Below are 15,475 nucleotides of genomic sequence, written 5' to 3' on the forward strand. Positions count from 1 at the left end.
TGTGGCTCCTCGTCTCCCGTTCGATTAAATTAGCGCTTTAATATTAGTATGGTGTAATTAATTAGTTGGCTTCATTTGAATTTGTAATAGCTAGTTGATTTTGTTAATTTATTTGGTGTTGTAATAATTAGTTTAAATTAGGACATTCATTCGGATCCTTTTGTGCGAGGGCAAATTTGTAACACATGTAATATTTTGTATGCCTTCTAACCCTCATTCTTTCTCCCTTTTTATTTACTTACTTACTACGGTTGCATTTAGTATCATATTTTTGGTTTCATACATTACCATGACTTGCACCCATTTTTTGCATACATTAGGATTTGGCTCATCATACTTGATAAATATCGATTATTTTTTGCTTGAATACATGCGCTACCATATGTCTTGAATTGATCCATATGTCATGTTAAGAAGCCGAATTCAATAGTTGCATTTTGTATGTGTTGCATTAGTCACTTGCATATTAGAGCATGTATTTTTCTAATTATTTCCTTTCCTTTGGCTTGTCTCGGTTGAGTACTAGGTGAGCATTTCTTACTTTAGCGTATTACATGTGTGTTCGTGTTGCCATATCAAACATACCACTATGAGGCTAAGTGCTTATTCAATATACACTACAACAAAATTGAGTTTTTACTACTCCACATTAACGACATACAGTAAATGCAAGCCGTGATTTCTCACTTTTATGACTTACTTTTTTTGCATGTCGTAAATAATTTCCCTACCACGACGTGTCTATTGCGTAGGCTATAAATGCTAATAATGAAGATTTTTTTACGGCTTACAATATTAACCGTAAATAATAAAACTTTCTATGATGTGCATATGACATGCTGTTAATACATTAACTATACACGACGCGCGTATACCAACTGTTAAAAATATTGAACATTTCACGTCGCATAAAAAGTCAGTCGTTAAAAATTACACTTTCCACGACGCACAAAGGCCAATCGTTTAAAATATTGCACTTTCTACGACTTGCAATTGCTGTTGTTAAAAGTACGACCAGAAAAAAAAAAAAAAATAGCGTCAAAATGAAAATTTTGAGTCCTAAATACCAAAAAAAATTCAAAAATAAATAAATAAATAAAATAATCGAAAGCCCTCTTCAGCCCCAAACCAAAAGCCCCAACTCCTCGTATCACAGATTCATATTAGATTTTTTGCCCCAAACCAAAACCTAATCTCTCAAGAGTAGCCTCTCTCTTCTGGATCGTTCTTTGATCTCTCCTCTCTCTCTCTGGCGATCGGTGAGGCTGGTGGTCAAACTTGAGGCAAAACCTCCAGCTACGATACAGTTGTCACTCTTTCACTCTCTTGTACTCGTTCTTTCCTCTCTTCTTCGTCAACACCTCTGGACTGGTTGCGGCTCCACACCGTTGAGGTCAGTCAAATCAAAGACTCACCTGTGGAAGATTTTGAAGTTAAGCAATAGACTCAGGAAGATTTTGAAGTTAAGCAATAGACTCACCTGTTCGGTTCGGTGAGTTTTTTTTATCATCATTATGTATGTATCCATATAAGTAGAACCCAAAAAGCAATCGAAAATTCTCTCTCTATTTTCTTCAATTGAGAGAAGCTCTGGAATTGTATTGGGTTTGTGTCCATGGACGATAATGTGGTGCAGCGGGTATTCCAAGAAGGGGGTCGAGATTTCTACCAACAACCCTCTAGTTCTTCATCTTCATCTTCATCTTCATCTTCAATCTTCAATCTTCCAATCCCTACCTCTTTATGTGGTATGCAAAAATAAAAAATTTCTTTCTTTTAATCATTCTTGTACCTGTTATGCATCTGGGTTTCTTCAAGTTTTTGTAGATGTTTGATTCACTTTTTGTTTTCACTTGAAATCTGAATTTGTTCATCTGGGTTTGCTTGCATACGTACATATTAGTTGGAGAATACCCATTTGAGAATTTCTAAGAATTAGATGTAGATTCTTTATGTGTTGGTGGTATTTTGGTTCCAATGGTAGGAAATTAAATATGAGACTACTTTGAGAAATCGGTGTAAATTGTTTAATTATAATTGGGTTATGTTGAACCCAATTTCATGATAATTGACACCCATCTCAGGATTATTAGAATTTAGGATCTCTTAAAAGTGAAGCAATTTTTTGAGATATACTAAAAGTATGTCTCTGATTTTTCTGTTCTTTTATTGATTTTTAATTGCATTGAAGAATTCAAAATACCCATTTGATAATTTCTGAGAATTAGGTGTGGATTTTCTTTGTATTGGTGGTATGTTGGTTTGAATGTAGGAAAAATTAAGCGTGAGACATTTTTGAGAAATTGCTGTAGAATTGTTTGTCAATTAATTAATTAATTTTTTATTTGGTTATGTTGAACGCAATTTCTTGATATTTAAGACCCATCTCAGGTTTATTGACTTCAATCTCATCTATGCATTTCCATTTACTGTCTAAACGACGTTATTTAGAATTTGTTATGGTGCTAAGACCAAGCAAGCCCATTATTTACCTTGGCTTCTACTGCTGTTTTGCTTGGAATGTTGGCTTTTATATACTTTACTTCTTGCATATTCCTTTTTTTTTTTTTTTTTAAGGATAAAAAATGGTTTGGGATATAGATGCACTTTCTAGAGTTCATTGTGATTGATTTTCCCCTCATTTATGAGAATATTTAGAGTTATTCTCTTGGGCTTGTCTAATATGAGGATTATGTTCTCACACTCCAACCTTATTTTTGTTGCATTGTTTCTATATATATATATATATATATATTGGTTTACTGTTAACTTATCCCTCTTGCTGTATCCTTTCTTCAAGGCTTTGATTTTGCACCTGTTGCAGCATACTTCATTATTCATTTTCGTGGTCACGAATGAGAAAATTGCCTTGCTGATTTATAACAAACTGTGTTATGCCGCTCTGATCTTGTTTGGTTGTGCACAAAATTATGATTCTTGTTCTTTTGTGGTATGATAGGAAGTGGGGCTATGAAAGCACACTACCATTCACGAAGTATTAGTGCAGATTTTTGTTGGTTTTAGTTCTTTTAGATTAGCTGAATATTCATAGAAAATGCAATAATATATTTTTTAACTTTTCGTATTTTTTGGTGTGCCTCATGCAGCTATCCCTTTGTCTATTGATCACAAAACTGATAGATCTGATGAACGCCAAAGAATTGAACAAGCTGGGGGTTTCATCATTTGGGCAGGTAAATCATGTCATTCATTTCCAACTCTGTCTACGTGTATCTGTTTATGGTGTGTAGTTGTGCCAAAAGCTGTTAGCGCTGAAGTAGTTTCTTTGCTTTGTTATTTGTGTTGTTTGAGTAATTCTGACATGAGCATAGTTTTTAACTTAATGAAATTCATGATATATCTTGTTTTAGTTTCATTCCCAATTTCCAAACTTCCAGAGTGATAAAATTTAGAAGTTGAACTTATGAACCTCGTGCATATAGAATTGAAGTTTGGTTTTACTTTCCTTGAGCAAGTTGACTCAATTTTTATGCTATTGTAAACTTTATCTATCTTGAAGGCTAAAATCCTTGCTCAAAGACTTCAGCTTGAATATCATGGAGTTCTTCAAAATTTTATTATTACCCAATAATTCTAAGATTATATTGATACTGTATATGAAATGGTCCCTTTAAGTCTTCAAAAAGTTTTTTCATTGGCCCTCTATTTCAGGAGCATTTTTACAATGTAGATGGGATGATCCCTTAAGTTTTTGAAAAATTCTTTTAGTACTCTATTTCAAATGTAATTTTACAATGCATAGGGAATGATCCCCAATTACTTCACATATTATGTAATATCATCGATTGTGTTGATTTGATTTATAATATGTAAATGTCATTTGTTATTTTTTCAATTATAAAAATAACGAAAGTAGATTTTTTATAGAGGCGTGAAAGCGTTACCATTCTTTCAATAACCGATCTGTACTGGAGAGGCCTCTTGTGAAATACATAATTGGGATGGGATGGGATGCAAAGGGGTTAACTGCATCCTATCCCCATTCTGAATTATATAATCAATTCCTCCCCATAGCCATCCTTACTCTGCTTTTATGTGCCGCAAACCCAGCCATAATCCATTTTGGAGTTTAATTGTTATATCTAATTTTGGTGTGTGGTGTAAGTTTGTTTATCTATGTGATGGGAAGTTTAGCAGTAACTATGCTACTGTTGACTGTTTGAAATTCATTTGTCAGCACCACATGATTAGTGTATTTTTATGTACTGATATTGATTAGTTGTAATTTAACCATGCTAATTTGAAGTGGAGTTTATATAGATCATGTTAATGTTACTTGTGATTTAATTATACAGGTTGCAAAATGAGTGTTAGAAATAATAAGTCGTCGTGGTCACAAAACTAACTTCTCTGATGGCTTTTATAATGTGTGGATTTTTGGTATGCACATTCTTTGCTGCTGTGGTGGCTTTTGAGATTTCTGCTACATTAGACTTTCATGGTATTGTTGTCTTGATGAGGGGATGATTTCTAGAGTTTGATACATTGCTGAAAATATAAATTCTCTATTATTAGATTGCATAAAAATTATAAATGCATTGTATGTCACTGATTATTCCTTGGTTAATTGGTGTTAGCATAGCTTAGTGTCTTCTAGATATGAATTACTCACATTGTTGCTGAACTTCCTTAGGAACATGGCGGGTTGGTGGTGTTCTTGCGGTTTCTCGTGCATTTGGAGATAAACTACTTAAGCCATATGTTGTAGCTGAACCTGAAATTCAGGTAATGCATCAAAATGCTTCTTGAATTTAAAAACATATGTTGTTGGGCATGTGCAAAGACAAACTGAAACATGCATCAGGAAATTCAATTAATTAGGTTTTTTTTTTTAAAATTAAAAAAAAAAAAGAAGAAAAAAAAAAGACTTAAAATAATGTGTGTTAAGGTAAGTAATGATGTTTGGCTTGATGTGAAAGATATTCTATTTCTTCGGATCAGTTGACCTCCAGGAGCATTATCTGATTTCCTACTTAATTGAGTTACTACTAAATACTAATCAGGTAAGTTGGAAGTTTTGCCAGTATGAGAGAACAAATTTTAAGGAAATGGGGTGTATTTGAACTTGTATCTTCTTACCCTTTCGGCTGCAAGTGTTGCCTTTCTAATTGCCAGATATTTTGCCTATGATCGTATTCTTAAATTGGTGGAAGAAAACAAGAAATTTCTTGCGATTGACAAGGCAATTGGAGAAAATGGTTTTAGAGTTGTTACGCTTCTCCGTTTGAGCCCTTTGCTTCCTTTCTCACTTGGAAATTATTTATATGGACTTACATCAGTGCAGTTTGTTCCATATGTGTTGGGAAGGTTTGCTTCTTGTATATATTTATGGGAAAGAGCAAAAAAAAAAATTGTTCGGATCAAATCTTCAAATTTGTATGGAGGCAACCACGATGATCTTCAAATTTGTTGATGTATTAAAATTTCTCGATCATTTCTTAATACTTCAAGAAATATTTTTGTCCCTGAGTCATTGGTTTTTGTACTTATATGAAGTTTCCTTTGTCATGCAGACAAGAAATGCAACAGGGTTAGTTGCTCCAGCTATTGCTGTGGATTTAGGTGCCTTAACATATACATTGGGCACCTTTGTCCCTGTGATAGGAGCAAGTGGATTTGCTACAGCTGCAGGTGCAGCTGCTCTAGGAACTGTTGTCAGTAGTTTTAGATAATCTCTTTATAGTTATCGATATGTTTAGAAAGTTATATATGCATAGTTCTGGGTGGTTTAAACTTTTTGTACAGTTTAGAACTTAAGGATATAGTTTTTGAATGTTTAGAATGTATAGACAATTGTTGAATGTTTATAATTTATGGATATAGTTTCTTTTTGATGTTTCAAACAATATTTTGGTGGTTGATTGATATTTTGTGATGCTTGTTTGTAATATTTGTTAGATTGTAAAAATTGGTCAAATAAAACCTATTGAATTTAAAAATAAAAAAACTACATATTCTACGGCAGACATAATAAGTCGTCGTATTACATATTTTACGGCGCGCAATCAGCGTCGTTATCTGCCTTACCAATTAACAGCGTGCAAAAGTAGTCGTAGAAAAAATAACAACGACGCACAAAATGTACCGTTAAATAGTTTTTAACGATGTACTATAGCATGTCGTAGAAAAAGTAACAACAACGTACAAAATTTGTCGTAGAATAATTTTTAACAGCATACGAAGCATGTTGTTGAAAGTGAATTATTTTTCATAATTGGTCATAATATGATGCGCGTTGCACGTCATAGAAGAGTTTTTACGGTGTACATTGCGCGTCGTAAAAACCCTTTTCTGTTGTAGTGATATCTCTATGAATGTCGGTGAATGAAGGCTATTTCGCTTAAGTTGGGATGATTTTCATTAAATATACATATGAGCTCACTTTTTCGAGTAGTATATATTCAAAATTCTTTTCAAACAGACATGAAATCAGAGTATTCCAAAGTAAGTGACGTAGTTTATACTTGTGTGCCTCACATAGTAAGTTAGCATAATAATCAGAACATGAGCATATACTGTACATTAAAATCACATCATGATTAGTAGAGGTCAATTTTTGATCGGGTGAGTGGCATACTCAATTTATGACCTTCCTCTCTCATACCTAAGTTCCCGAGTCGAGACACTTTGGTTATGACGGACAAGTGGTCTTTGACACGAGTCACGGGTTTCCTAAATTTTCTAAAAAAATATTTAGGTGGCGACTCTCAAATCTGACAATGTAGTCCGTTTTTGGCATTTCTAATTATAAATAGATTTTTCAAAGATTTGCTGGTTTTGGACTCTCATTTGTGTTTTTCTGTTTCACATTGCACTTGTGAAACCAGATTAAGAACCACGGGAATTTGAACTATAGGACTAGCGTATCCGAGAAGACTAAACCCCTCCGAAGAGCATGAAAAACCAGCTACAGTTTCTGGCGACTCTACTGGGGATTTAGAGAACTTGACTTGGACCTCATGATGTGAAATTTTATCTACACATATATATTATTTGCATTGCATTTGCATTTGCATTTGCATTGATACTCTTAAGTCACTATGTTTTCCATCTGTTATTCCTAGATGGCTTGCCAGAGGCTTGCTTAAAAAGCTTGCCAAAAGGCTGGTCAGTCATGGGCTCTGCCATATTGGAAACACAATCCTTGCATCTGAATTACTATTGTACCGCTTAATCCTTCTTTTACTTCTCAGTGTTAGGCGTGAGAGGTATATTAGGCAACCTTGTCGAGGTACCTCTTTTGACCAATCGGACTAGTTGCACAGAGTAAAGCCATGGTGATTGTTCCAACATAGAATAGGATGCTCACCCATATGCAGGATATTGTGAAACTATTTGCTTGGAGTAGGGAAACCCTAGATCATGTCGTATCTAAGACAGGGTAACCCTACCCCCCTCATAGGGGTGTTTTGGCTTTCTTTATCTGGTATGTGCTTTACAGTGAAACTGTACAGGGGTTCTTCATATCAATGGTACAGTTGGTGTCAGTTTGTGGGGTAGAATTCAATGGGGAGTACTGTAGACACCCCATTTTCTGTTGATTACTCGATGATGACAATCAGAATGTGTTCCCCAGCAGTCCTCAACAAGAAAAATGGAATTTGAGTTTTAATCCCAATCTTCACACATTTTTGGCTAAACTATTTTAGACCATAAAACCTTTTTTTTAAAAATATTTTTCCAAATGTTTCTACGAAGTTCTGAGGCTCCCATTTCAATTAAAATATTGCACTTTTCAGTAAACTGAGTAAGGACAAAGTGGAAATAAATGAAAGGGAGATGAACTTTTGAAAAAATATTTAAAAAACATCTTGTTTATAGGTTTGGATAGGTTTGGATTTGAAGGAAACAAGAAGGGATGAAAGAAAACTGGTTTAGGAAAAGAATGAGCATCAAATCATTAAGAAGGAAATGAACAGTCTTTACTAAATTCGGCATATCTCTTTGTACACTTGGAATTTAGATGTGAGGCTATCACCATTGAAAATTAGACTTTTGGGGCTTCAATTTAGAGCCAAGAACCACCTAAAACTAAGTCCGGATAAGAGAGATATACCCATTTGAAATTGGGCTTAAGAACAGATTTTGTTGACTAGCCCGAGGAAAATGAACAGTCTTCACTAAATTAAGCATTTCTCTTTATACAGTTGGACTTTAGATATGAGGCCACCACCATTGGAAAGTCTGGCTTCAATTTAGACACAAGAACCACCTAAAAGCAAGTCCGGATAAGGGAGATATGCCCATTTGAAGTTGGGCTTAAGAGTAAATTTTGTTGACCTAGCCCGAGAGAAATGAACAGCCTTCACTAAATTAGGCATATCTCTTTGTACACTTGGAATTTAGATGTTAGGCCACCACCATTGGAAAGTAGACTTCTGGGGCTTCAATTTAGACTTGAGGACCACCTAAAACCAAGTCCATATAAAGGAGATATTCCTATTTGAAGTTGGGCTTAATAGTAGATTTCGTTGACTCGGCCCGAAATAGCAGCAGGCCCCTTTTTTTTTGGTTTCGGCTCAGTAGAGACACCCCATTGAGCCATTTTTTGATCCATTCAAGTGTACCCATTCATCCTCCATTATCCCCACTCACCCCCCATTGTCAAAAAGAAGTTTTGTTTGCATCCATAAAAGAGTATCCCATGCAACCACCTTGAAAATTTGTCCTCTTATCACATTCTTGTCTCCCTTCTTCTTTTTGACGTTCACTCTCCCTCATTGCCTATATAGAATGATCATATTGTAAGAGAGAGAGAGAGAGAGAGGACCACGAAATTGAAGAGAAAAGAGTGAAAAAAGGTGAAAAAAGAGAGAAAAATTATTTTTGAGCCAAAAATACTCCTATCTTCCATACACACGCCATACCTTCCATACAATCTAAAATTCCATCTTTCCTACACCCAAAACTCCAAAAATTCTGAAATAGCTAAATTTCAGTAGTGATTGATCAAAGGAAAGAGTGAGTGTTCTTGAAAAAAGAAGAAGAAGAAGAAGAAGAAGAAGAAGAGAGAGTTAGTCACTTTTCCACCACACATACTCACAGTTTTATTCTAGTTTCAAATTGAGGATTGAGAACACCCTTCCTAAACTTAAGGGTGATCAAGAGGAAGTTTGGAAATCAAGAAGTTCAAACTTTCTTTAGAAGGTGAATTTTAGTCTTTCATTTTCTTATATTTTCTATCTCATATTTATTTTCTTGCTTCTTATTTAAGAGTGTTTTTTTATAATTCAAGTGGTTTGTTTATCTCATATTTATTTTCTTACTTTATATTTCATAATATGTTGTTGTAAACTAAGTGAATTGTTTAGCTCATAATTATTTATTTATTTATTTTTTATTCGCTTGCTTTAATCTCATATTAGTTTTGTTGTAATCTTGCATATTCTACCTCGTATTTGTTTTTTTATTTTATTTTAGATTCATGTTAGTTTTGTTGTAATCTTACATGTTCTATCTTATATTTATTTGCTTGTTTTAGTTTCATAGTAATTATGTTGTAATATTGCATTTCTTAACTTATATTTTTCTTGTATTAGTCTCATATTAGTTTTGTTGTAATTTTGCATGTTCTACCTCATATTTGACCTTTTTTTTTTTTTCTTTTTTAGGTTCATATTAGTTTTGTTGTAATCTTACATGTTCTATCATATATTTGTTTTCTTATTTTAGTTTCATAGTAATTATGTTGTAATCTTACATTTCCTAACTTATATTTTTCTTGTATTAGTCTCATATTAGTTTTATTGTAATCTTGCATATTCTACCTTATATTTGTTTTCTTATTTTAGGTTCATGTTAGTTTTGTTGTAAGTTTGCACTTATTTTATTTTATTTTATATTTGTTTTCTTATTTTTAATCTAACCGGTAGTGGTTAGTTGAGCCACCTACATATTTCTTATTTGTTCCATTTCTTAGTTTCGCAATAAGACAGGTTTTGCCAGACCTAGTAGGCCGGCCGGCCTATTTGGCACGCCGGTTAGCTTCTTTTAGACAAGACGACGTTGTCTTCCGATGTTAACCAACTTCCAGTGGTTTTCAAGGCATATGAAACTTTTTTTTTCTTTTGTTTATTTTATTTTGAGTGTATTGTGAGATTTTTATTTTGTTGTAATATTTCCTCACCCCCCCTCTAATATGGTTTGTAATAATTTATTCAAAGTGTTATAATAATTTTCCGGCCCACTTCTTTCTATCCCGTTATTTTACTTGCATTCCTTATTTGTTAATATGTATCATGTTTATTTTATTTTATTTTATTTTTTGTTGTTATATCCATGCTTTGTATCTATGTTTCATACATCTTGATTCGGCTAAGTTTGCATTTGTGAATTTAATCAATTCCTATATGATTATGTGATACCTCATGTTCTTGAGATGATTCACATGTCATATCTTAGAAGCCGAATCTTTAGTTGTATCTCATGAGTGAATTGTATTAGGATTTTGTATATAAGATCATGCATGTTTTACTAACTTTGTTTTGTATCTGTTCGAGGAACGTCGGTAAATATGTAAGTTTTTTATGTTTTAGCATCTCGTTTGTGTGTGTTTTTCTTATTATGTTTAAACATCCTACCATATAGCTACTTGCTTACTTGATATAATTGTATGAATGCCAGTGGATGGAGGTTATGCCACTTAATTTGGAATAGTGTTGATTTTCATGTTTGTAAACTCAATTTATTTAGGTTGTACATCTCCGAAACTCTTTCAAAACTACATGAAATCAAATTATCCCAAAATAAATGACATAGTCTATACTTATATGCTTCACATAGTAATTTTTAGGATTTATTAAATAATCAAAACGTGAACATATAAAATAAATAAAATTCATATAATGGCTTAGTAAAGGCCGATCTTTTGATCGGGTGAGTGAGGGTGTTCAATTAATGGCCTTCCCCTCTCATACCTAAGGTTCCGAACTGAGACAACTTTGGTTATGACGAACAATGGCCTTGGCACGAGTCATGGGTTTCCTAATTTCCCAAGAACATTAGGTGGCAACTCTGAGATCTGATGACGCAGTCCATTTCTGGCAAAAAGTTTTGCAATAAAATGGATTTTCTAAAAGTTACCAAATCTGGACTCTCATCTATGTTTTACATTGCACTTGTGAGACTAGATCAAAGAGATCTCGGGAGTCTGGACTGTTTAACGCACGCGGGTACTCCTCGAGCATGTTACAAGTACAGTCCTACAACTTTGATCATATCTGTTCTGATGGAATTTTAGCTGAGGTGTTGTCCGATTTCTAATTGTTGATTTTTCTTTATTTCTTTTGCTAGGTAGTCTAAAACCATAGCTTCAAAAAGCTATGATATCCCCCAAGTACTTCGGACCCGTGTTGAAAGACTTTGTAAGGTCGGAGATCTTGTTCGAGGACAGCTAGTGTTTGCCTCATTGTCACTAGTTGCAAGGCGAAGAAGGATCAGGCAAAGTTCACCAGTTCAGTTATTTCAGCAATCACCCTTCAACTCACTCATACTCAATCCACCTTAAGCACAGTCACCTATTCCTAGAATGGCTCAGTATCCCTTATCAGATTTGGAAGACTTACTAATCTGTCTGTAGTAGTTAGTTGACTCACTCCAACACGACATGGCCCGTCAAGTTGAGGTCACGAACAGGTTGTAACGACAACAACAATAGCCAACTGCGACTTCCATTTCGCATACACCTAATGTGACTATCCCCATACCCGGTACTATCGCCAATGCTACTACCACTCAGGATCCACAAGCCCAGGGTGTTTCGGCTTTTCCCGTTCAAGCAGACCCAATTCTAGCACAGACGTCTGGAGTCCCAGTTTACCAGATTGAGGCATCTTTTGAATTCGAGGTTGACTCAACCATGCTCAAAGTAAACAAACTGGAAAACCTGTTCAAGAAGGCACAGGGGGCTAAATCCATTCCAGATATAGAGATGGCTATACTGAATCTGTAGTTATTTTGCCGGAGCGGTTCAAAATGCCACATATTGATCGCTTTAATGGCGATAGGGACCTAATGGTACATCTATGTCTGTTTTTTGATATCCTGCGACCAATGGGTTTGACCAGGCTGCAAACGTTGTCGCTCTTCGGCCAAACCATGTTGGGTATAGCTGCCATCTGGTATGCTATGTTGGAGGACTCTATGAAGCAGAACTGGAAGGAACTGGCCAAATCTTTCATTGCTCAATACTCCTACAACACGTAAATCGTGGTCACAACTCGTGATCTTAAAGCAACATGTTAGAAGCCAAAGGAGGGTTTCTTAGAGTTTATAACTAGGTGGAGAGCTAAGGCATCCACGATGACCACCTGATCCTCGGAGAAAGACCAAATTCGAATGGTTGTCTGGAATCTTCATGGCAAGTTGTTGCAGAAGATGATCGTTGTCCCCTTATTCACATTCAAAGAACTTCATGAAATGGAAATTCAGATTGAAGACGCCATGAAATAGGGTATCATTACAGATGACAAGGAGTCGGCCAAGAGGCCTTTTGTTTGCAGTTTCAATGTTGCCAGGGGTAGCACAACTACGAGGCCATCAGAAGTGAGTGTTGTCACTACCACAAAAACTGCCGATCTATTTGCCAATATGAGCCCACAAACTTCCAACCCTACCCGATCTCCGGGTAGAACTTTCAACTAGCTCTACATGACTTTATCTCGAGACATGCAGGTGTTAATCAAAAAGGGGCATCTGAAACCCCTAGAACCTCAACCATTTCTAGACCCTCTTCCACCCAAGCATGATCTCACCAAATATTGTGCTTTCTATCAACAGCACGGCCATGAAACAGACCGATGCTTCCGCCTACATCATGAAATTCAAGATCTCATCGACAATAAAGTCATAGCTCCACCCCAAAAGCCAAATGTGACCACCAACTCACTCCCTGTCCATAACCAAGTCCCCCTCATCAAGAAATATTCACCTTATCCATACACTACCACCCATCTTTAACCCGAGTGTCTATATCACGTCCTACCACCTACCAAAGCCGGTGTTGTTCATACCTGAAAGTACAGACTTGTATATGATGGACAGATTTAACCCACAACCTGAGCCTCACAAGTCTACAGTGACAATGCTTGAAGAAAATGAGGTTTTGACCTCGAAGGGAAGTGTTGGTTTGTCGCTAGAAATTCCCGAGGAAGTATCTGAGGGGGAGTATGACCCGAGCCACTACATTGTTCCTATTACTCAAACCAGGCCTGAGGTAGTATTGCCGACCGCAGTGGACATTAATGTGGTTAGGGAAGATGACCCAAGCCAAGGGTTGGATGATCTTGCGGATCTTGAAGAAGATTTGGACAACCTAAAATTCTTCGAAGAACAGGACTAAGGCAATGTGGAGATTAGTTGGTTTGATCTAAGCCTGTCAACTAGTAATAGAGGATGGCTGAGTGATGAATCTAACAAAGAAGATAAAACCAGAGTTAAACCAAAGGAAAAGAAAGTTGTGACAGCTGTGGTAGCTGGAGAAACCAAAGCTGGAGAAGCCAAAGAAAAAAGGAAAGTGCTAGAGAGTAGTAGTACGAAAAAACAAACCTAAGATTTAGGTGTTGTTGAAATTGCAGACATTAAACGGGAAGCTGTATTGGGGCAGTTTGAATGAGAGATGATCGAAGATAGCCGGAAGGCCGCAACATCTTGTCTCCCTGAGGAGGATACTTGTCATGTGGAAGTGATCCAAGTTGAGCAAGACAACCGTCTATCGGTAGCTGTAGGTGAGTGGTGGGAAGACATCGACTTACATCTTGCCCATACAAATGAAAAATGGGGAGATCATATCCCGGAAAGTACTTGGTATGCAGAGGAAATAGACCACCTCATCAGGAGTGGACAATATTTCAAACCTCCACATTTAGATCAGGTTGAACCCTTAGGAAAAAACCCAGAGATTTAGAAGGAAAATGAGAAGAAGTTGGAGGAAGAGCTGGTTTTGAAACAACTTAAAAGGATCCAAGCTGACATTTCCATTTGGGGCCTTCTTATGGCTTCGCGAGTACACTGATAGGCGATTTTGTCGGCAATGGATAAGGCTAAGTTGTCCATTAATACTACCCCAGAGTAGCTCATTGGCCTAATCTTCCCAAGTAACACCAAGCTTATGCTCACCTTCTCCGATAAAGAGCTGCCACCGAAAAGATTGGCTCACAACAAGCCACTGTACATATCTGTTGAGTGCAGAGGGGAAGCGGGTTCCAGTGGTTCTAGTGGACACCGGCTTTGCAATCGACGTATGTCCTTCTCACACTACCTACGTGATAGGCCTGAAGCCGGCAGATTTCGTCCCCATAACCCAGGTGATCCGAGCATACGACAATACGAGTAGAGAAGTTATGGGGATAGTGAAAGTACAGGTCCAAGTGGACCTTTCCGAGCATGAGATTGAGTTCTTGTACTTAATGTACTAGCTACCTTTAACCTACTTCTGGAAAGGCCCCACTTGTATTACATGAAGGCTGTGTCCTCCACCGTGCACCAAATGTTGAAATACCCTTATGAGGAAGAAGTGGCAACTATTTTTTGGGAATTCATCTATTCATCCACCGCCAGAGATAACTACACCTTTGCTGGAAATCAATCACGGTGATGAGGACGTATTTTTTTCAGGATTCACTCTAGCAGAAACCTAGGTGGTATAGATAGTCTTAGCCGAGGACAAAGGCATGCATGTCAGTGCTCAATCCATTTATTTCATGAACAAATTACGGCATATTCCAGGAATGGGGCTCGGAAGGAGTGGGAGGAAAGGTGTTGTGGTGCTAATTGAGGTGCCACACAATTCCCATGCCTTTGGGTTGGGCTATGTGCCCACCAAAGAGGATTAGAGAAGGAATGGAGAAGAAATGAGAGAAGTGGCCACAGCCAAAAAAGCCAGAAAACATTATGAGCTGGTCCATAGGCCAATCTGGGGAACGTTGAATGGGTGCTTCGTCAGAGAAGGAGTGGATTTCCCCTTCTGCGGCTTTCCTGAACCTTGGGTGGATTCTTCAATGAAAAAGAGTTTCCCTAGATCGAAATCTTTTTCGACCACTAACTTCAAGATAGTGATGAAAAGGGGGTTGATCTGAGCATCAACGCCTGCTAGAGCAAAGAGGACGATTCAGACAACAGTGAGGTTGGAGTAGGGGTAGCATTGGCTGATCTTTTGACAGATCTTGAGACTAGTACGGAGGACTTGTGGGATACCTTTACTGTCTTTATGATTGGAGAGGAACCAGTTGTGGACTCCACCAATTGCATTTTGGACGAATCGAGGGCGTCACACCTCACTTGGCATTTGGAGAAGAGCTTTATTGATGAAAATTCGACAAAAGAATATGAACATGGATGAATCTATTGTAGTTTCATCTATAATAGAAAATTTGCCATTTTCTTGGAAGGATTTTAAGAAAACTTTGAAACACAAAAATGAAGATCTAACTTTAGAGGAATTGGCTCAACAGCTCCA

At 36.6% G+C, this 15,475-nt stretch overlaps 1 protein-coding gene across 3 annotated transcripts; it reads left to right on the forward strand.

Moving 5' to 3' along the window:
• The first annotated feature begins 1,155 nt into the window (after positions 1–1,155).
• Positions 1,156–5,867, forward strand: LOC145807912 (uncharacterized). 3 transcript variants are annotated; one of them, XR_014351322.1, is made up of 4 exons: positions 1,156–1,492; positions 3,108–3,194; positions 4,317–4,401; positions 4,655–5,867. XR_014351322.1 is itself a non-coding variant. In XM_082906921.1 (4 exons), the coding sequence occupies exons 1-4, from the start codon at positions 1,616–1,618 to the stop codon at positions 5,691–5,693; spliced, it is 471 nt and encodes a 156-aa protein (XP_082763047.1). In that variant the 5' UTR covers positions 1,190–1,615; the 3' UTR covers positions 5,694–5,867. The 3 variants fall into 3 exon arrangements, 1 of the variants encoding a protein (XP_082763047.1); XR_014351321.1 differs by lacking the exon at positions 4,317–4,401 and having other exon boundaries at positions 1,190–1,492; positions 4,655–4,746; positions 5,535–5,867; XM_082906921.1 differs by lacking the exon at positions 4,317–4,401 and having other exon boundaries at positions 1,190–1,748; positions 4,655–4,746; positions 5,535–5,867.
• Positions 5,868–15,475: the final 9,608 nt, after the last annotated feature.

The sequence above is a fragment of the Camellia sinensis genome, chromosome 14, assembly GCF_055761805.1.
Source record: "Camellia sinensis isolate YWXY chromosome 14, ASM5576180v1, whole genome shotgun sequence".
In the NCBI taxonomy this organism is placed as follows: Eukaryota; Viridiplantae; Streptophyta; class Magnoliopsida; order Ericales; family Theaceae; genus Camellia; species Camellia sinensis.